General features: G+C 34.6%; 2 protein-coding genes across 2 annotated transcripts in view; one reads left to right on the plus strand and one right to left on the minus strand.

The window, feature by feature from the left end:
- The window catches only part of garz (Sec7 domain-containing protein garz), a 437193-nt gene that overhangs the window by 195494 nt on the left and 217853 nt on the right, over nt 1-23846 (minus strand). The window lies entirely within an intron of this gene.
- On the plus strand, nt 54-23741 carry BicC (protein bicaudal C). Its single transcript, XM_089705549.1, has 21 exons — nt 54-310; nt 529-673; nt 770-813; nt 898-967; nt 1449-1528; nt 2517-2579; nt 3443-3592; nt 5371-5484; nt 5961-6086; nt 7063-7281; nt 9269-9437; nt 10361-10530; nt 11735-11900; nt 14374-14456; nt 16874-16976; nt 17353-17448; nt 18097-18230; nt 19384-19503; nt 19900-20032; nt 21391-21510; nt 22245-23741. Exons 1-21 carry the CDS (start codon nt 230-232, stop codon nt 22331-22333), a joined length of 2475 nt encoding a protein of 824 aa, XP_089561675.1. The 5' UTR covers nt 54-229; the 3' UTR covers nt 22334-23741.

A 23846-nucleotide genomic window follows, 5' to 3' on the forward strand; every position in this document is an offset into this window, starting at 1 on the left:
TATCTACCCTCATTTTTAATATTATTTTTATCGAATCTTTTTTGTTAAGGACCATGTTCATTTTTACAGTTGGGCGTAGAACGTGAAGTTGTTCTGGTTATTCCACATTTTTATTTTTTAATATTGTGTTTTATTAAATTATTATGTTTTATATAATATAATTATAATAATTCATTGAAAGATTTAATTTATTTATGACAATTTTAATATATACGAGAAAAATTTTATAATGGCGTCGACAAACTTTTTAACCGTAAAAACTCATCTCTCCGAATTTAGAAATAACGCCGACAAAGACTCGTTAAGCGAGGTAATGTATAAAATTATATTAATTTGCATTTCGTTTCTGATTATTTTGTGATTTTTACGAATTAGATTGGAAATTATGGTCATCCGCCATCTTTATCATAACTTTAACGTGCGGTTGATAAGTGGGAATACCATTTCCTTTATGTTTCACCTACTCCCTTTTTTACTCCTACCGAACTACAGTTCACACACGTTGTTATTACCTAATAAAATTTGTAGGCTTCAGAAAGTGGAACAAGTAATTCTGTGACGTCCGCTGAAGATTTACAGAAGTTGGCTGTAATACTAGGCCTGAACAGCGCTGAAGATGTGTACCAGGAGAGATTTCGCGTTGATAGACGGCGTTTGGAGGCTATGCTTGCCGGTAATTATTAGCAAAATTTAACTCCCTGAACTAACGTAAAGCAACTTAACCTAAAACTTTGAAGTGTAAACATACCTAACTATTGTTCTATTTCAGAAAATTTGGAAGAATCTCAGACTGCGCAAGCGTTTTTCCACAGGGTATGTATTATTATATTTTTCATACACTATTCTATACTACCTTAGTATAAAATATTTTTTTATAATAAGTTTTAACTATTTTAGGTCATGAACGAGACTAATACTTTAATTAATTGGCCTGCTCGTCTGAAAATAGGAGCCCGATCGAAGAAAGGTAAGTAACAAATAAAATAAATTAAATTATTAAGTTATTAGTTACTATTTTTATATTCAGTAAAATATAATAAAATCAAACAAAGTTTTATAATATTATTTTTATTTATTTTGTGTCATAGAAACGGAACGTTATTTTGGCGCCAATATTCCAGGACGCGGCGCCAGTCTGGCGTTAATTTTTATTTCAAATATTATTTTTTAAATTCGAGTTATTTTACGTTCGCGCGTCCGTTAGCGCGTACCGAAATTTTGAAATCAATTTTTAATTTTTATATTTTTTTACTTAATTTTAAAATGAATTAAAATGGATATCTCAGACAATAACGATGAAATTGTGTATGATTTAATTAAAAAGATTAGATGTAATAATTTCAAAGAACTTTATGAAATATACGGTGAGATATAGTTTTGTGTCGGTGATTCTTTACGTGTAATAATTTAAAAGTGGTTGTTGTTATGGTATTTCATTTTCGATTTAGATCCACATGTGAGGATTGCCGGACGACCCAATGATGTGAAACTGGCTCGAGAAAAAATTATGCAGTTACTGGACACAAGGGTGAGTTTTTGAAACAATACAGTCAAAGTGCCAACATGTTATGAATATCATTTTTATGTTACTCGTTATTATTACATAATATGTATATTATGTTCATATTTTAACAAGTTTAACGTTGCATGGCATGGCTCTGATCAGGAAAGATCATAAATATTAGTCGACATATTTTTTTAATATAATATGTAACTAGGTAGGTATGTTATGAAATGAGCCGTGTAGCTTTGAAATTATAATATGTATTTACTGTAACATGTGTAAAATTGTTTATTAGTAACGACAAAATACTATTGTATTTGACTAAAGTATCTGTTCGTATGGAAATAACCATTTCATTGAATAATCATTGAACGTACTATAATTATTAATAGCACTCTATGTAGGTTAATAGACATTTAATATGTACATGTAATATGAATACAAAATACAGTCGTCCTTTTTCCATGATTGTATAACCTTTCATAAGGATGCTATAAAGTTTTGTCCTCAGCCAGTCTATCCTTGTTCATAAATCGTAACTATTTCGACCACATCGGAATATTTCGATAGTCTAGACAAAAATTTTCAATTTCTTATATCTAGTAGGTACATTAAAGGTTAATAATATCAACATATTTTTATTAAGAATTCAAAATAAGTGGTTGATGTAGAATGGTAGAGTATAGACGATGGAATAGCGTAGCGGGCTGGAAACAAAAATTCCGGGCAGGGTAAAAGTCGTAGATGGAGTACTATAAATTTAACTTGTTTAATTAATTATATAAATAGATTTGATATAACTAATTTTCGTATGTCAACAAGTGGTAGGTATGCAAACTTATGCATAATAAATAGAGGTGTTGTGTAGTTTTTTGCATTTTGAGGATTAATTAAAATATTTATTTCCAATTCTAATTTATAATTACATAATTGAGACATAAGGACTAAATTAACTTATTCATAATATTTTTTTTTAATAATTAATAATTTTTAATAATTTAATGTGTTGCAGAGTAACAGAGTTACAATGAAAATCGATGTCAGTTACACGGATCATTCGCACATCATCGGAAAGGTAAGATTTTTAATTTTTTATTAATTAGTATTAATTGTTTATAGGTTTATTGTTAGCTTATATCAAATTTGTAGTCTGTGCCGAGATAACTAATGTACCTACCTATCTAGTTCAAGCTTCTGAATACGACGTTTTAAATAGTAAGACCGAAACCGAACCATGTAATGTACCTACCTAGGCAATGTAAAAATAAAAATTGCTACGAACCGAAAATCTTACCACAAAAAAACATTTAAAATTCAAAGCTTTTGCAAGAAATCTCATAATTGCCATTTATCAAAACAATTAAACATGTAGCGACATAAATCGATACTGCGAACCATGCACAACAAAGATGTGTACAAGTTACAACTATAGGATGTGTAACGTGTTAAATCTTTATACGAGAAGAATGTGCACTAATGTTAATAATGTTTGCCGATAGAGTGTGGGTAACAATTCATAATTATTAAATGAGGGTGCGAGGCCATTTACTTGTTGCTATAGAAATTTTAAACTACATATTAATTTTATTGTCAATACCTTAGATTACAAAATAAAATAATTTTGTAATCTAAGGTCATTGGTCAATACAATAATAAGCTATTGGAGAGATTGAGAAATGTTTGAAGAATAGAAAAAATTCGACGTCGTGATCACTCATCACGAAACGGGATTCGAACCTGCGTCTTTCGTCTAAACGAAAAACTAAAATCGATTTTTTTAATGAAAATCTCATTTAAAAAGCATTTGAATGCTATAAAACTGAAATGTCCAATTGGAAAGATTAAAAAGCTTATAAAATTTGATTAATTCACAGGATTAATTTATAGATCTTTCATGCCGTGAAAATAATTAAAATAGTAATATATACGATTATACAGGGTGGTCTAACAATAAAGCGTGTGATGGAAGAGACAGGTTGCCACATACACTTCCCGGACTCGAACCGGACCAGCGCATTAGAGAAAAGCAACCAAGTGTCCATCGCGGGCGACATGGAAAGGGTCGAAAGGGCCAGGGCTAGAGTTCGAGTGAGTATAAATGTACGGTCTATAAAAAGTGTGTGCTGAGCACACGTGTCAGAAGTGAAACTTCTTTTGCAAGATTCAAAGATACCAAAATCGTAGGTACGTAATCGTGACGGATATTGATCTTGAAATTTTTGTACACAACGCGCCTAACGAAGTTTCGCTTCAAAAAGTTTTCGAAATGTTTCATCTTTGAGTAAGTAATGTTTAATTTTGTATCTCACACTGGTAAGTGGTAACATAGTGGTGTCATTTTAATTGATATATTTTATTTACATAAACATACTTGTTAAAAAATTAAAAATTAACGGTTCAGATAAGAAATTATCATCGTTATAATATTGGTATGTATATCCAAATATTTAAAGAAATCGCTACGACAAAAGTATTGACGATCTACGTATTCTGCATTACAGTTGTCAGTATAGACCGGGAGATACTGACACAAAATTTCGAGTCATTTGTAACAGGATGGCGGTTCTACAGGGGTCTTAGTACGCAATGACAAAAAGAAAAACGATGGTGTGAACGCTGGTACCGGCGGCTTAGTCGCGTGGGCGTTAGTCGAACTCGTTGGAAAAATAGCGAAGTCAAACGATTTGTAACACAAAAATTTTAGAATTTACCGATAGCCCATAAAAAAGAAGTAGGCGGTAGTGTCATGCCATACTTTTCCGGTGTGACTTACAGCCCGCCATACCGACGCGAATGTGTTGATTTAAAAAAAACAATTCAACCATTTGTACCAGGCTAACTTTTGCACAGGTAACCATCGTCGTGCAGCCATTTACGAAAATCGCCATGCCATACTTTTCGGACGATTCCAAATGGTCGCCATACCGCCGAAAATCTGCAAATTTTTTTTTCGCCGAACCATTTGTAACACCCTAAATTTTTTTTTCAACAACTCCTGAATGATTATAAATAGAAGTGTGATAATGCCATACCTGTGGGAGGTGGCGAATGTGTATAAGATTTTTTTTTATTGTATGATTTTATTCGTATTTTGAACGATTTGTAACAGTATGGCATTAATCTTTCCTATAAGTTTGAGGTTCAACAAATATAAATACAAAATTTCAAAGATCTAGGTGGTAGAAACCTTCACTTCTATAAATTAATAATAAATTTATTTATGAAGTATGGCAGCACTTTTTCCCCCTACTAGAAGTATGGCAAATATAATAATGGTCACATTTTATCAAAAACTCTCCAAAAATCCAAATGCAATACTGGTACAAAAAGTTTGGCGAAAAAAAAATTTTTTGCAGATTTTCGGCGGTATGGCGACAATTTGGAATCGTCCGAAAAGTATGGTATGGTGATTTTCGTAAATGGCTACACGACGATGGTTACCTGTGCAAAAGTTAGCCTGGTACAAATGGTTGAATTGTTTTTTTTTAAATCAACACATTTGCGTCGGTATGGCGGGCTGTAAGTCACACCGGAAAAGTATGGCATGACACTACCGCCTACTTCTTTTTTATGGGCTATCGGTAAATTCTTAAATTTTTGTGTTACAAATCGTTTGACTTTCGCTATTTTTACGACGAGTTCGACTAACGCCCACGCGACTAAGCCGCCGGTACCAGTGTTCACACCATCGTTTTTCTTTTTGTCATTGCGTACTAAGACCCCTGTAGAACCGCCATCCTGTTACAAATGACTCGAAATTTTGTGTCAGTATCTCCCGGTCTAGTACGAATATATTATAATAATGCTCATGAAATAAACCAATTTATGCATATTACATATTATATACTTATCTTATTATTTTACAGGCTCTAACCCCTCTAGTATTCTGTTTCGAGCTGCCCATAGTATCTTCGTCTCAGCCTCTACCAGACATCAATTCGCCCTACGTCCAACAAATACAGGAACAATATAATGTACAGGTAATATTTAATATTTACTTTTATGGCGTTAAAATTGTTATAAATATAGATTTACTAGCTTTCCGCCCGCGGCTTCGCCCGCTTTGTCTAAAACCTAATAACTAATATACTAAAACCTTCCTCAAGAACCGCTTTATCTATTAAAAAAAACCGCATCGAAATCAGTTGCATAGTTTTAAAGATTTAAGCATACATAGGGACAGAGAAAGCGACTTTGTTTTATACTAGTAGTGATTAGAGGAAAATGCAATCATGAGGCGGTAGTCGAACCCGCGCTTTCTTCGCCCAAAAAATTTCGCACCATTTGATATTTCAAACAGTAGACATTTCGTTATATTTTAAGGCCCTTCGTGTTTTAAATTAACGAGAGTCGACTCTGAACTGTACTGTAGCTGCTGAATGTAGTATTATTTACTTTAAAATATAAGAAACTACTTTTCATCATCAAAACAATTTTCATCATCATCATCTTACAGGTGATGATCCGAAACCGTCCCAAGTTACACGCTAACCTTCTAGTCGTGAAGGGAGTGCAATGGGAAGTACAAGCTACTATGGAGGCTACTAGCTTGCTGATGAGCTATATGTGTGGACCGCTTGCTGTAAGTTAATATTCGTTTTTAGCGAAGCGGAGTAAAATTGGTTTGCAAGATCAAATTTTTTCATGTATTTGCAATTATATGACGCTTTTAGAAAAAATAATCAATACACTTCAAGATATTGCCTAAAAAGTGTGCTAATTTGTTACATCATATAAAATCATAAAAGTAGGCTAAAATAAAAATCGAAAACGAATTATTTAATAATGAAATTTCTGATTTTGCAAATAATTTTTATATATAAAGATATGTTTTTGATGTACTACAGAAAACGTGCTAAATTTTGGTTTTCAACTGAAGCCCTGTAATTATTAAATACATAATATTCTTATAATATTATATCTCAGAACTTAACGTTGCCACGCGTTTTCTTGACAAGCCGACGCTAGGAGGTCGATATGTGGAAACGCGTGTTTGCGCGTTGTTTTTGTATGGCGTAGTAAAGTACATTGTAAATTGTGGTAGTAGTTCTATTTGTTACTGATTATTGTTGTTATATGTTAATTTTACTTGAAAAATCAATAAATATGGTGGCTAATTGGCAGGTTGTTTGATCTGTTAAATTGTGTATTCGTACAATGCATAAGCACAGTCGGGAAATGGTCATTAAAGTTCTAGCAATAGTTTACACAATGTGGCAAACAAGCTTTTGATAAGAATCTTGTGTTGTAGTACTAATACTTCAAAATCTGTTAAATGGGCTTTTCTTTAATCACCATATTTCTTTAATATCCTATAAGAAACTCACTCATGTTATTTGTGGCTAAATAATTCGATTATAATGTCGAAAGAATAACTTGAACTTGGCAAATTATCATTTGTTATTAATTATTTTCACATTGGCACTAAATAGTGCTAAATATATGATGTGTTCTTGATGTATAACCTTAAAAACAAGCGAATAAATAATATAATTCTTTAATATGATATTATCTTCTTCGCAATATAATTTACCACTCACTAAAATTATTTCCACCAGAGCCAAACATCAGTTCAGATGTCCCTCGAAATATCGCCCATGCACCACCCAGTGGTAGTGGGTCGTGGCGCTGAACAGCTGAAGGTGATGATGCAGTCGAGCGGCGCGCAGATCATGTTCCCCGACGCGGACGACCCCAACATACCTGCGCTGCGCAAGAGCTGCGTCACCATCACCGGACAGATCAAGGACGTGTATAAGGCGAGACAGCAGCTTGTGGTGAGTACAGAAGTGTCTTAAAAACCAGTAAAAGTGACCAAAATATAGGTGGTTCTGACAGAAAAGTACCAGGAGAACATTACCAGTATGGATATTGAGATAAGTATAAAACAACGACGTCATAGTATGAAGATATGTGTGGTTGTAACAGAAAAAGTACCAGGGCATCATAAATAGTATGGAGATGTCAGAAGACATAGGTAAGTCAATATCAGAAGTACCAGGGCACTATAAACACTATGGAGGTATCGCAAGTGGGTCGTGGCGCTGAACAGCTGAAGGTGATGATGCAGTCGAGCGGCGCGCAGATCATGTTCCCCGACGCGGACGACCCCAACATACCGGCGCTGCGCAAGAGCTGCGTCACCATCACGGGGCAGATCAAGGACGTGTATAAGGCACGGCAGCAGCTCGTGGTGAGTGCAAAGTGTCTTAAAAAAATTGGTTGTTTGTAAAGTAGGTTTACGATCGAGATGTTTACGTGATAACATAATGCAGTGGCAGCGCTCGAGATGAGACGGGAGATCGGTCCGTCTCTCTCTCGTTATACCTGCGATCGCGCTCGTGAGGTTTTGGTGTGACACAAGTTTCTGAACATGTCACCCGACTAAAACGATTTTTAAAACGTTATCACGTTAAAAGTGACACAATATAGGTGGTTCTAATAGAAAACTACCAGGAAAACATAACTAGCATGAATACTGAGATAAGTATAAAGCAACGAGGTCACAGTTGCAGTGTGAAGATATAGGTGGCTGTTAACGGAAAAAGTAACACGGCATCATAAATATGTAGTATGGATCGAAATGTCACTACTGGTTCTTTATGTAAGTATACAAAGTCGAGTCCAATATCCATGGCCATCGTGCTTCGTGCAAAGTATGAAAATATAGGTGGCTGTTGCAGAAAAAGTACCAGAAAACCATATCCAGCTGAATATTTTATGAAAATATTACGATATATTATGTGGCTGAAATAGCAAATTCACATAATATTTCCATTTCCTATTTCACTGGCATAAAGTTTTGTTTCCTTGACAAAAAGTGACCTACATCATTTCCAAAAATTTACTTTAATTGGCAAAACCTTTCATGTAGCATCTAGTGACAAGTCAAAATACTCTATCCCTTGCTCTATCCTCAAGAATTTTCCTTGACACAATATGTTATCTCGGTCAAACATCTTTCAGATAAGTTTATCAAGAGATAAACGTGAGAGCATCTTCAAAATACTTCATTCAGTATAGGTACGACGCGGACGCTGAAAATGTGTAGTAAAACAGTTAACTTTAATCGACATAAAATTAGTTTATTGAACAGTTAACTACAATTTTCCACTACTAATATAAATATAAACACACGATAGTGTTCTTGATCCTTCCATATAATTATCTATTTCAAAAAGGTAGGTACGTAGAGATTGTCTAATCTAAAAATGAACGCCCCTCCACTAAACTTAATTGTTTCAATGTGTGAGGACAAATAATTATTGAACCACTTTATATGTGTGCGCGCGTCGATTCTACTGCAAACTTTGACACTCGCGCACTGATTTGTCAACTAATCGGGCGATCAGTTCAGGTGCCTAGCATTGTATGGCGGGGAGAGCGCGCTATGTACGGAATGACACGTCCGTTCTGTCGTGCATCGCGTCATTTATGCACTAGTTGGCCAACTGGTCCTGTCGTTCGGGCATGGACGGGACTGGAGGACTGAACGACCAATGAGGCAGACCAATTTGTGTGTATTGCGTCTATACACGTACTTTGAATGTGAGCGTAAACACAGTGGAGGGGCGTTCATTTTTAGATTAGACAATCTATACTATCAATATAGTCCAAACATAATGTTCTTTTAACATGTAGAATGTACATAATAGGTACTTAGGTTGTACCATTATAACCAGAACTTCACCAACACATACATATGTGTCACCTATGACGCGATAACAATATTAAAAAACTTTAATAAAAAAAATTCTTTCACAGGGAAGCCTACCCCTAGTAGTGATATTCGACGTGCCAGAAGAAACGTGTCGCATAGAAACAGAGGCAGTAAACTCTCTGATGCACAAACACAGCGTCTACATCAGTGTGCGTCGGAAGCCGAAGCAAGGGATAGCATCTGTGGTTATTAAGGGCATTGAGCGATGTGCTGGTGAGTGAAATTTGAATTTCGAATTTGGAAAAAAAGTTAGTCGCCTCTTTTTAGAAAAGAAAGATTTTATGACGTCATTTTTTTGCCGCGAAGAAAAAAAAATTGGAGCAGTGCGAGTCGGACTCGCGACACTAAGCATTCAGTACTAATACGCTGATGAGAGCGAATGCAAAAAAATGACATTGACGTGACGGACGGACGGACAGACAGACGGATAAACAGACTGCGAAGTAATAATAAACTCTGCAATAGAGTCCCGTTATAAATTTTTTGTACGGAACCCTATGAAATTACCTCGTGTTTGATACTGGCATGTGGATACTGCTAAAAAGTGTATTTTTAATGAATGATGTGTAGGATGTTTTTTAAACGATGCTGTTATTTACAGAAAAACCTGTAGAAATTTACAACATAAACTTTTCCTTATTTCTATTCAGGAATTGATAATCTTGAATTTCCATTTAATTTTAGATCTACGACGTTTTCTACAAAAGCAGAATACAGTTATTAGAATTTTTGTTTATGACATACCTACATATAGACAAACAGACAAAAATGCCAAAAACCATATTTCTGGCTTCAATATCGATTATAGATCACGCTCCAAGTAATCTTTAAAAAATATACAATATACAGTTTTAACTTTCCTACAATTATATTGAAGTGAAACTTCTTTATCGGGGTTGGAAAAAAATTTAGTGTAATATTTTTTCGTTACGCGTGACATTTTACCGTTACGCGCCATCTTTTTCTTATCCCTGCCACGCGTGATTCTACGTATTTCTGTAAAGTTGCATATAGTAAATTATTTTTTGAAAAAATAAGGTCGTATGAAGTTTCACTGCTTACGTGTGAACACTAATTACACGCACACATTTTTTATATGTATAGCTTATGTATAGATAATAACTATTATATTCCAGGTGATATTTACGAAGCTCGTCGTGCGTTACTCGGCGGCAAGGAATCCTCCATAACCGCTGAAATACCCGAATCTTACAATATCCCAAGTTTAAACGCACATAAGTTCACCGCGTTTAACCCCTTTTCACCCTCGCATACAATTAATTCACCATGCTCGCCGTATTATGAGGTAAGTGTTAAATAATGATTTATATTCTCAATGAAAATTCTATTAAAATGTGCAGTATGTAGAAAACTAGAAAGTAAATTGAATAAATGGAAACAACAATTGTTGCTCAAAAATCATATAAACTTAACACTTATAACTTATTATCCGTTTCTACAACCTAGAAATAATAAAAAATAAAACTGATTTATCATTGAGATATTAATACTACGTATGGAGACGTCACCGCCTACATCACATATGTTCCGCTCAACATAGGCCATATAGCTTATCTGCACTCAATCGCTTTTAAGAAACGGCATTGGGTATGAAAGATGTTTAGATATAAGTAATATTAGATGACGTACATTTTGATAGTGGATGAAAGATGAAAATAAATTACCTAAGTATGTATCAATTTTTTTTGACGTGAGAACGTCTTATAATTCGATAGAGCCTCATGCGTAAACATGACTCATGCGGCGTTACTTCGTTCTGAGGCGTTCCATGTAAGGCTTGAAGTGCAAGCGAGAGCGCGGAACGAGCGACAAAGAAGCACAATCGGACGTTGTCACGTTCAACAGTATCGTCAGTAAACCGACCACATTAATAATTTATTTATTAGATTAATTATATTTTGTTTGTTCCATTGATTGTTCTTAATTGATAAGTAATAGGCAAAATATTTACAAAGTTTCGCCTCTATAGCGGTGAGTCGATGACATCGCTTAATCTATGACTCACAAGCCGCCCCGCGCCGCCGCGCTTGTCGCACAGATTTTGTTCGTGATGTCTCCTCTATACGTAGTAATAATAGCTAGCTCAATGTGAATTATTACGTCTTAAATGATAAAAACATCAGTAAGATGTCGATCATTTAACTTGATTATTTTATTAAAGCTATACGGCCACCAATTTAACATGCTGTATAATATGTTTCTCTCTTTTCTTTTCATCTGTATGTGTGTATTGAATAAAGGATATTGTATTGTACTGTACTATTTATTACTAGCTGTACCCCGTGGTTTTACCCACGTGGCTCCGCTCATGTTGGTCTTAGCGTGATATTAAAATATAACCTAAAGCCTTCCTTGATAAATGAGCTATTTCACACCGAAAGAATTTTTCAAATCGGACCAGTAGTTCTTGAGATCAGCGCGTTCAAACAAACTCTTCAGCTTTATAATATTAGTATAGATTTTACAGCTAATAACAATATTTATTCCAGGTAGGTGTCGGGGGTTACAGTCCCGCGACCCCCGCGTACAGCCCCCTCCGCCTGTTATCACCAACCCCCCCACCCCACAGCTGGCTGTGGGCTTCCCCCCAACCGACCGCTGAACACTTCCGCTTCCCGCCCAACCAGATGGTGTATAAGGGACAGTCTTGGAACCGTGAGTATTATAATATATCTTTAATCTTTATACAGGGTGTAATCGTTAAGTGTGCACAGGCGATTATTTCGTAAATATTGCAGATATCAAAAAACATTAAACTGATATCGAAAGCCCTTTACCTAATGAGTAAAATGACAATAATAACTTTTTAAAAATGAAACGGGAAATATCCAAAAAATTTACATCAAACACTCCCATACATTTAGTATGAGATATGACTATACTAAACATGTAATATGAAAAATTTTGGTTCTTTTTTTGAATATTACTTCGCACTTTTTAATAAAATTCATTTAGAAACTGTAAATAGAGCTCGATGTGGAAAACAATGGTATTCCAAAACGAGGACGTCACTTCGACCATTTGCTTTGAACCCAAAATGTATGGAAAATTCTTAACGATTACACCCTGTATACATTCATTGGGGTTCCAATTAGGGTTGTAACGGAGGCCTACTTAGCGGAGGCGGAGGCGGATGCGGAGGTGAAGAGGTTCGCCTCCGCGGATGCGGAGGTTAACGGAGGCGGAGGCGGAGGTGAAATTTGTTGGGAAAATTTATAATTATCGTCTACTTCTACAAAGTACTGCCAAATTTCACTAGTTTTCAGCTTCATCACGTTATTTAAATAACAATACCTAATAATTACACACAAAATTACTTAAAACAATCACGGCTCAATTGCAACTACGCGGTACCGAACGCTTTGACAAGTTGATTCCTGTTATTCATTCACTCACACTCCCACCACCCGCTTGGCCGTGTTCCCGCGGCAGCGGCTTAAGCAAACTCTCGAGTCTCGACCATTTCACTTGAAAACACGCTGCCGAGCGGCTGCGTCGCCTAGCATCGCTCCTTGCGCGTTGTTTGTGATCGTAAATGAACTTCCGATATGACTCCGCATAAATTTTGCGGAGGCGGATGCGGAGGCGGAGGTTAAATTCTTTGCGGAAGTTCCGCAGTAACGGAGGCGGAGGCGGAGTTCCGTTACAACCCTAGTTCCAATCAATTGTGACTATTGTTACCAACTTCACTACACAGCTGGCAACTTGGTAGCTTCTTTACCCGCATTGCTCCACTCCTGTTGGTCTTAGCGTGATGATATATTATAGCCTATAGCCTTCCTCGATAAATGGGCTATCTAACACCGAAAGAATTTTTCAAATCGGACCAGTACCAGTTCCTGAGATTAGCGCGTTCTATATTATTAGTATAGATAGGGGTTATAACCCCTTGTGACTATTGCTACCAAACCCGTTGCACAGATATGTAGGTCACTGTAAGAAACGAGTTCGTGAATATTTACGAATAATAAAAACAATTGTTTAATATTAGTCTTAACCACAAAAATTGCTGTAAACAAATCTTCACTTCAAAAAAATAGTAATTAATTTATTTATTTATATTAGGGTTGTAACGGAACTCCGCCTCCGCCTCCGTTACTGCGGAACTTCCGCAAAGAATTAAACCTCCGCCTCCGCATCCGCCTCCGCAAAATGTATGCGGAGTCATATCGGAAGTTCATTTACGATCACAAACAATGCGCAAGGAGCGACGCTAGGCGACGCGGCCGCTCGGCTGCGTATTTTCAAGTGAAATGGTCGAGAGTTTGCTTAAGCCGCGGGACTCGGGAGCCGGGAACACGGCCAAGCGGGTGGTGGGAGTGTGAGTGAATGAATAACAGGAATCAACTTGTCAAAGCGTTCGGTACCGCGTAGTTGCAATTGAGCCGTGATTGTTTTAAGTAATTTTGTGCGTAATTATTAGTTATTGTTATTTAAATAACGTGATGAAGCCGAAAACTAGTGAAATTTGGCAGTACTTTGTTGTTTGGCAGAAGTAGACGATAATTATGCAAAATGCAAACGTTGCGGGAAAAATTATTAAATATAATTTGCCTCTTGTCAATTTTGATTACTAAGATGAATCATGAACATGTATGTACAATTGTACACATTATATATATAATATAAATAAATGTTGCTGACTCTATTAATCATAAATTTATTTATATTTTCCCAACAAATTTCACCTCCGCCTCCGCCTCCGTTAACCTCCGCATCCGCGGAGGCGAACCTCTTCACCTCCGCATCCGCCTCCGCCTCCGCTAAGTAGGCCTCCGTTACAACCCTAATTTATATACCTACTCTTTGTTGCACACACAAAGTTTGACAAAATCAGGATAGGAAGCAATTGACGGCTTCATTGCTTAACAGCAATTTCTTCCAAGCAACCAATAAAAAAAAAGACGGGTTGCACTCGGGGAGTGCCGGCAGAAGTGAAAACTTGATTATTCTCAACGTTAATTTAATCATGTTTGATATCCATCCGTCTTACGCTTTTTCGATCAGGTCACGTGTCCTGACGCGAGTTTAAGATTTTATACCCATTACAGAAAAAGTGCTCAACGCCGCTAAAGAAGTTTTCACTTCAATAAAATATTAATAAAATGAATAATTTATTAATTAACAGCGATGTCAAGCGAGATGAACAACATGCAGCCATCGATGATGATGCAGCCGCCGCACTTGCAAGTGCCCAACGATGGAAGACCTGTGAGTTAAATCCTACTATAATATTATAAATGCGAAAGTAACTCTGTCTGTCTGTCTGTTACTCAATCACGCCTAAACTACTGAACCAATTTGCATGAAATTTGGTATGGAGATATTTTGATACCCGAGAAAGGACATAGGCTACCTTTTATTGCGAAATATGTACCACGGGCGACCTCTAGTATATTATAAATGCGAAAGTTTGTGAGAATGTGTGTGTGTGTGTGTTTGTTACTCTTTCACACTAATTCTACTGAACCGATTACAATGAAATTTAGCACATATATTGAGGGTAACTTGGATTAACACATAGGATAAGTTTTATCCCGGAAATGAAACGGGAACGGGGACTATGTGGGTTTTCCTTTGATAACGCGGGCGAAGCCGCGGGCGGAACTCTAGCTATTTAAAAAAATCACGCTTATACTCATGAAATTAACAACCAACAAACCTTTACCTCGACACATAGTATAAAACAAAGTTGCTTTCCGCCGTCGCGTCTGTTTGTCTGCATGGTTAGTTAAATCTTTAAAATTACGCAAGACAAATTGACGTTTTTTTTTAATATGTGGATAGAATGATGTAAAAGGTTTCAGTAGGTATATAATTTATTAGGTTTGAGACAAAGCGGGCGAAGCCGTGGGCGACGAGCTAGTATATTATAAATGCGAAAGTTTATAATAATGTACGCAGGTAAAACCGCACAACACAGCTAGTCAATAAAACAAAACAATACATAACATTTGCGTCCAATATGTCTGAAATCTATATATATTCGCACGTTCACCCCGAGGATATATAAACGGAACGTTCCTACAAATGCTCATATAGCAATGTGCCGCTGAAACTGTATTACGAATTACGATTTATTTACCTATTTATTTATTCTGCTAAAATTAAATTACGATTTATTTATTTATTTATTCTGCTAAAATTAAATTACGATTTATTTATTTATTTTGGAGTGTTCCGGTAGTGGAAATGGGTGAGTAGATAATTGGAAATTAATATTTTAATAGTAAAAATTGAGGTATGAAGGCATAGATATTCGGAATTTTGGGATTGAAAATTGCCTATTTTATGTGTTAATCGTAGATTGGTTAGGATTAACATTCAGATTTTTGTAAATTTGTATTTTAATTGACAAAAATAATCTATTTTTGAAATATTATCCTTAATTTCTTCAGTATAGGGTTCAGTTTTGTAAAGATATTGTTAAATTTCTAGTAAATCACGACCGTATATTTATTACTCCTTATCGATTCGTGTGGACTTTAACCAAACAAATATAACTATTCTATAGTAGGTTATTGTATGCAAAATTTTCTGTTCCACGCTTTCAATATGACGACAAAATCGTTTCAAGAATTTTTATAGACCAAGAAGCACGTGCTAGATACGACTAATAATAAAATTAGGTTAGGTTAGTTACTAAAAATATGAATACTAGGTGCCTACTTCAATACTGAGCTAGAATTTATTTGTCATATTAATTTAGCTGCTCATTCAAATCAATAATTTATTAAGTTTTTTGTTATCAGATAAATCCAACAAATAAAATTCAGCTAATCTTCAGCTATTATTTGTGTACCTAACCCAAATTTGAAATTACTTCAAAGAATATACTTTGATTTATATTTTAAAGCAATCATTAATAAACTTCTCTTTGTTCTTCATTTTCATAATATTTTTTTATAATATAAAAAATAAAAAAGAGCGTGTGTGCCGAGCACCCGTGTCAAAAGTAAAACTTCTTTGACAAGATTTAAAGATACCAAAATCATCTTACTCCATGACGTGACAGTATTACCATGACCTTGAAAATCTCTCAACGCACCTAAAGAAGTTTCACTTAGTCTTAAAAATAAGGACCACCGCAAGGAATGTACAAATAACATATTCACAACGCGTGTTTATTCCTAAGCATTTGCTGGAATCTCGGCACACAGCCCAGTCTTTTGTATACTATTTTAATCGGAAATGCCGACGGGTGTGACGGTTTTTTTTTGTTTGTCATACTTTCAGTGTTATTTTCTTGAAATTTCTTGATTCTTGATTTGTATTTCTTGATTTTAAAGATATAGAAAAACGCGTCGTTGTTATATTCTGAAATACTTAAGAAAATTCTTTATGATAGGGCTTAAAACGATTTATTTATTTATCATTTAATTTTGCGTTACAAATAATTGGTTAATCCAGTCTCTAAATATTGGCACATTTTAATAAACTTCCGTAATTATTATCTATTATGTAATCATTTCCCTTTTACCACACATTATTAAACAGAGTACTTTTACCTCAAAACTTAACAAAAAATCTTATAATTATACCAATAACAGACATTAGACATTACTAAATAGTTACTTTTACCTCAAAATAGGAAAAAAATAATAAAAAAATAACATTTTTTTACACAGATAACACTAAACCAGCTGCTAAACTGCAGCTCCGCTGGGAGCAGCGGCTACCAGAGCAACTTTACCGGCAGCTCCGTGTCTCTCGATGCGCAGAATATTTCCGGTAATTATTTATTGTAATAATTGATTTAATAATAAATATTTTATTGGAGTAGGATTCTATGAGATTTGGATTTTTATGTGAAAAATAAAAGTTATACATAGACTGATACCAACTAAAGGATATTGTACCCATCAAATGGCTGTTTATTTTATAAAACCTTGTTTTTTTTTGGTTTTAGCTTTTTTAAGATGACTTTACTTAGCTTATCGATAAATTATTATTCTACAAAAAACATATAGATTTTTGAATTATTCATATCTACGACATATTTATTTCACACTTTCTTTTTGGAAAAAGCACATAGATAAGCTCTTGCAAATAGATAATTTCCAAAAATATATTTTTTTTTTAATTTTAAATTTTAATTGATACACAGGAACCGGCGAAGGCAGTGTGGCTTCGCCCTCAGTATCACCAATCAGCAAGACCCATAGCCCAGCGCCTTCTACTGAAACTGAACGTTCTCATAATGGTATGTATTACTTATAATAATTTATAATAATTATTATAATTAACTAGCTGTGCTCCGCGGTTTTACCCGTAGTATAGAATATATGTAGATGGTATAAAGATGAAGATTTTGATCGCCTATATCTATACTAAACGTTTAAACTCAGAATTAGCGAACACAATATTTTTATTCGCATATTCATCTTATCTTCTTCTAATTTCAAAATAATAAATTAAAGATTTTTCACCAAAAAAAATTTCAGGACATCCAAAGTTACAACTTTTAAATTTTTCATAAATTATAACGATAATGGTAACTTGTGTAAAATTTTTCGTAAGTAATAGTAACTTATTATTTTTATACAGTATATTATATGCATCTGCCCCTTACCCCACTAGGGGACATGGGACTTCACTTCATTTTAACGTGATAACGTTTTTAAAATCGTTTTAGTCGGGTGACATGTTCAGAAACTTGTGTCACACCAAAACATCACGAGCGCGATCGCAGGTATAACGAGAGAGAGACCGCTCCCGTCTCATCTCGAGCGCTGCCACTGCATTAAGTTATCACGTAAACATCTCGATCGTAAACCTTCTTTACAAACAACTAATTTTTTTATACAGTAAATTATAGATTTTTCATACTAATTTATAAAATTTTCCCCAGAACTAGCGAACATAATATCGGAGTTACCGCTAAGCGACCGGCGCGCGGTCGGCTGCGAAAAGAAAACGCTAGAAACACTCAACAAGCTCTCCCCGCTTACTGACTACCGCAAAATGCAGCAAGAGGCCAATAAGGTAAATTATATTATAATCTATGTATATAAAACTCAAAGGTGACTGATATAGTGATCTATCAACGCACAGCCCAAACCACTGGACGTATCGGGCTGAAATTTGGCATGCAGGTAGATGTTAGGACGTAGGCATCCGCTAAGAAAGGATTTCCCGAAATCCTTGCGGGAACGGGGAAAAACGGGGATGCACGTACAAAGTCGTGGGCGGAAGCTAGTATATAATAATATTATAAAGCAATAACAGAGCAAATAAGAATTGTGAAAAAAGAGCATGTGTGAGTACACGTGTCAGTAGTGAAACTTCTTTGGCAAGATTCAAAGATACCAAAATCATCGCCCTACTCCATGACGTGACGGTATTGCCATAACCTTGAAATTTCACTCAAGGCACATAAAGAAGTTTTACTGTAAAAATATGAGATCCGCCCGTGGCTTTACTCGCTGTACCTACTAAAACGCTAAAGACTCTTCAACAAGCTGTCCTCATTTACTGACTATCGCAAAATGCAGCAAGAGGCCAATAAGGTAAATAATATTGACGTCTCAACGTCTTATAATTCGATAGAGCCGGCTGCACGCACGAAAAAACATGACTCATGCGGCGTTACCTCGCTCTGAGGCGTTCCATGTAAGTCTTGAAGTGCAAGCGAGAGCGCGGAACGAGCGACAAAGAAGCACAATCGGACGTTGTCACGTTCAACTATCGTCAGTAAACCGACTTTACAGACAACCAATTTTTTTTTAGTAAAAATATAATGTACCTAATAGAATAATAGAACCAGCCATGAATAGTTTTGGTCCTCTCCTCTTGGTCTTAGCGTGATGATAGCCGTCCGTGCTAAAAGGGCTAGGGTTAACACTGAAATAATTAATAAAAATAATTTGTCAAATCGGACCCATATTACCTGAGATTAGTGCGTTCAACTAACGAACCAAACAAACAAACAAACTGCTTTAGAATACTAGTAAGTATATATTTGAAGGTACTTAGATAGAAAAATTGTTTATCAATTACCATATAACATGATGAAAATTTGAGCACTCTACCAATTCAAAAAATGACGTGATAACCTATTCTGAACTACCAAAAACTAGACTTTACATTTTTTTAATAACAAAATGTATACTACATAACATACATATGCAATCCCCAGGCTATGCGCGAAAACGTCGGCAGCGGGTATCGAGTGCCAACTACGAGATGGTCTGGTTGTTACTTCAGTCACACTTCCCCCGGGAATATCAATGTTAATGATGATAAGATTAATACTACGGTAAGTTACTTTTATTGTCATATTAATATTTTTAAATTAAAACACTCTGCTCTGCCCTACTCCTATCCTTCACTTAATTTCTCTCTATACAACTGGTTGTCTGGAAGAAATCGCTATTTAGCGATAAGGCCGCCGTTTGTCACAACGTATCCTAGGTTAGGTCTCAATTTGTAATTTATTCAGAGAAATAAAGCATACCTAAATAAATAAAAAACTTACATCCTGGGTTTGACTCCTACTTGTAATTCCAATAAATACAAAACATTTGTTGATGATTCCATCAAGAATAACTCATTATATACCAAATTCATCTGATATTGTGCAAAAAACATGAATTTTGTATATTTTTTTTTGCATTTTTTGCCTATAATAATGCAATGTTTTGAACAATTTCAGCCGGAAAAACAATGGAACCGTTCCGATTTAGTCCGTCCGAACATAGCGGAGAGTGTGGTCACCCCGCCCAAGGCCGACCGCTACGAGCAGCTGTACGAGCTGCTGAGGGACATCGGCTTGCACAAATATATCGGTAACGTTGTATATAGTGTCGGATCCGGAACCGATCCGTCCGAACATAGCGGAGAGTGTGGTCACCCCGCCATGATACTAAAACTGTGATACAATTAAAAAAAACACATGAGAACAGCGAGCTATTGCACGCCTCATAAGCGAAGCGTTGAGGTGGGTACTACTGTCACTTCGCGCAAAACATCTGATTTTTCAAACTTAAAATGTCTTTATGTATCATACATTGCACTTGTAAGATAATACATACACACACATATTAAGAAAAAACACTATTTTTAACGTTCATGATATTTTTGATGTCATTTTTGTTATTTAAACTAGTTAAAAAACAGTTTAAAAAAGTTCTGTCGTGGACGTCCGTGTGTCTGTATGTGCGGATCCTTTTTCTTGTTAACACGATAGCGACCGAAATACTTTACTAATCGAGTCTTTTTTTTTCTCTTACGCTTGAGTATGCTCAGGAATAGAACCCTTTCATTTTTCAGGGTCTGATTCGATGTGGTTTAATTGTTATTAAATAAACAAAAATAATAATTAATAAATATTTATTAAAAAAAAATTATGAGGCGTGCACTTTTGGATTTTCCAAATTATTTTTTGTACTGCAATAATATGTAAACTATGAATTTGTCACAAATTAACACCATTATATAGTTAAATATTAATAAATAATTTGGAAAATCCAAAAGTGCACGCCTCATAATTTTTTTTTTATAAATATTTATTAATTATTATTTTTGTTTATTTAATAACAATTAAACCACATCGAATCAGACCCTGAAAAATGAAAGGGTTCTATTCCTGAGCATACTCAAGCGTAAGAGAAAAAAAAAGACTCGATTAGTAAAGTATTTCGGTCGCTATCGTGTTAACAAGAAAAAGGATCCGCACATACAGACACACGGACGTCCAAGACAGAACTTTTTTAAACTGTTTTTTAACTAGTTTAAATAACAAAAATGACATCAAAAATATCATGAACGTTAAAAATAGTGTTTTTTCTTAATATGTGTGTGTATGTATTATCTTACAAGTGCAATGTATGATACATAAAGACATTTTAAGTTTGAAAAATCAGATGTTTTGCGCGAAGTGACAGTAGTACCCACCTCAACGCTTCGCTTATGAGGCGTGCAAAAGTTGTTAAAAATCTGTATAACATACATTATATAATAATAAGGATAATCGGCAACCTTGTAGAGAATAAAACAACCAAAAATATTCACAAAGTTTATTGAATTAAAACAAAAATAACTGAATCTTATAGATACATAATATTAGTTATCTAACTTTTCTTATATAATGCAAACACATACTAATAAATCAACAAATAACTAAATCTTAAACTTTTCCTTGCAGATGTGTTCAGAAAGCACGAACTAGACATGAGCACATTCACGTCTCTCAACGACGCGGATCTCATCGAAATTGGCATCGCCGCGTTCGGCGCCCGCAGGAAGATACTGCTAACAATCGCAAGTACGTATGAAATATTAACTAATAAATTACTTATACGTAAGAACTAAGAAATAATGTCTATTTATTTATTTATTTAATTAAGGTTAGCCAACAGTTGTTTACATCAACACATACATACAGAAACAAGAACACAAAATAACTTATATAAATGCAACAGCTACTTAAAGGCTAACACCACATGCATGATCTTATTTTTTTTTTTTTTTCAAAAGAAAAGAAAAACAAAACAAGGCAGTTAGTTAGTACGTACATTACAGTTAGTTTAAAAAAAAAAGATTAACAAAACTAATTTTCTTAATAATCTAAATTGGATTAACATTATGAAATTATGAAAGAATTATACAATATAAGCTCAATGATTTTAGATTAAATTAATAAAGTGTTCGTAGATTTTATTAAATGTCCTGTGGCCCCTGTGTGGGGCCTAAGTCAAGTCAAGAAATAATTTGAATTATTGAATACTCAGTTGAAGTAATAATTGTCAGTCTAGTAACTAGTAGAAGACCGTAAACTGAATCAAAATAAAGACAGTGTACATTAAAAATTAACGTTATTATACTATTTGTTTGATTTGTAGATAGTCATATTTTTGTAACTTTCATGGGGTCACTTTGAATGTTATTTCTTTATGCAATTTGTAAAAAGAGGATTTCGTTATATTTTCGTGTAATAAACGTCTAAAAACAGACTCTTTTATAATATCTCTGATAAAATTAACATCTATTTTTTCACAGAGCTGCAAAAAGAAGCGGGCAGCCCTAACGACCGGAAGATGTTAAATTCCCCGCAATACAACACCACCCTCGCCAAAGACAAGTGGTAGAACCACCCCTTCGCTTATGGGACCTAGAGCTGGCCTCCAAAATACAAAAAAATACAATAAAATATAAAAAAAACTCCCCAAAGAGGGTAAAAATACCTCGTCTCATAAGCGTTAAAATATAGCATTAAGATAGCGTTACACTATCATCCAGTTGCCATCATCAAAACTTCTCGAATGTAATTTTAAAAATGTATTTCACAGTTTTGATGGACCACTGGATGTATAGTCATATAGACTGATTTTATACTTGTAGCGAATACTTAAATGATCTCAAAACGCTCAAGACTGATTAAGTGTTGTATTTGACAGTTATTTTAATCATAAAATAGCTATGGACAAAGCCGTGTCTATGGTTATAGTCTGTGGCTAATAACTGTCATTTGTTATTTATAGTCTATATCTCGTTGATTTTAAGAAAATGTAGTTTTTATCGATTTTTAATGATAGCTCAAAGCATACGACAGTTTGATCTCGATAGCAAGACTAAATTGTTGAAGTAAACTGGCCGAGCGCCTAAAAATTAGTTTTAAGTATGTAGTTTTTATAAGAAGGCATGTTTTATTTTTTGATTCTGTATTTTATGTTCCCCCATCAGTTACGACTAAGTTTTTAATCAATAAATCGCTTTTAACTTTTGATTATTGAAATTACGCCTCTGTCCAATTTTAGAAGCCAATCTTTGATTCTTTTGATTACATATTATGAGTAATATGTCTTTTAAGAGATGTATACGTCGTTATTTTTATGAGCGATTATTTCGCGGCAACACTAAAGGCCGATTATTTTATTTTTAATGAGTTTTAAGTTATATTTTTTTTCGATCAAACCCAGTTAGACCAGGCGAAAGCCGCGAAATAACGGTTCGTACAGATAACGTAATTTTGGCGTATGACAAATATAATAAAATCAATACATCAGTTTTGGACAACAGCGTGAATTTGACTCCCATCAGGTGACAAACCCAAACTCCAAACTGAATTTTAATCAAGTAACATTATATTATCGTCATTATTAATATCCTCTTGTTATTTTTAAGTGCATTTTTGATTTTAACCACATTAACATACTAATTTTTGTTATTGAATGTTATTTTTATTTTTTTAGTGAACTCTTGGTACATAATGACTGCGATCTTCGTATTAAAATTCTCTTTTTTACCATGTAATTATGTATCAATTCGTTTACTTTTTATAGGTTTTAGAGATCGTATGTAATTTTAATCATGAACTAGTGATTGATATGTCGCTTTATAAAATGATTTGATATGGTGTTTAAGTGATTATGAAATTTTCGTTTTATATCGATTTAGGTTTTAATGAGTTTTCGCTAGTTTTTTTTAAGTTTAAAGAAAGTTTTGCACGATTGTTTTTTTTTTAGCTCGTTCGATTAAAGTTTCAGTGGCATTCAATTTGTGTTTTATTTATCCCTGTGAAACCATTAAAAATTTTTTCATACTATAGTAACTACCTATATTTTAATATAATATATATCCCCAAAAAAATTGTGGCACCTC

The sequence above is a fragment of the Colias philodice genome, chromosome 17 (genome assembly GCF_061535455.1).
Source record: "Colias philodice isolate Cphi_HAF_F1 chromosome 17, ilColPhil1 Martin Lab GWU primary, whole genome shotgun sequence".
Classification (NCBI taxonomy): domain Eukaryota; kingdom Metazoa; phylum Arthropoda; class Insecta; order Lepidoptera; family Pieridae; genus Colias; species Colias philodice.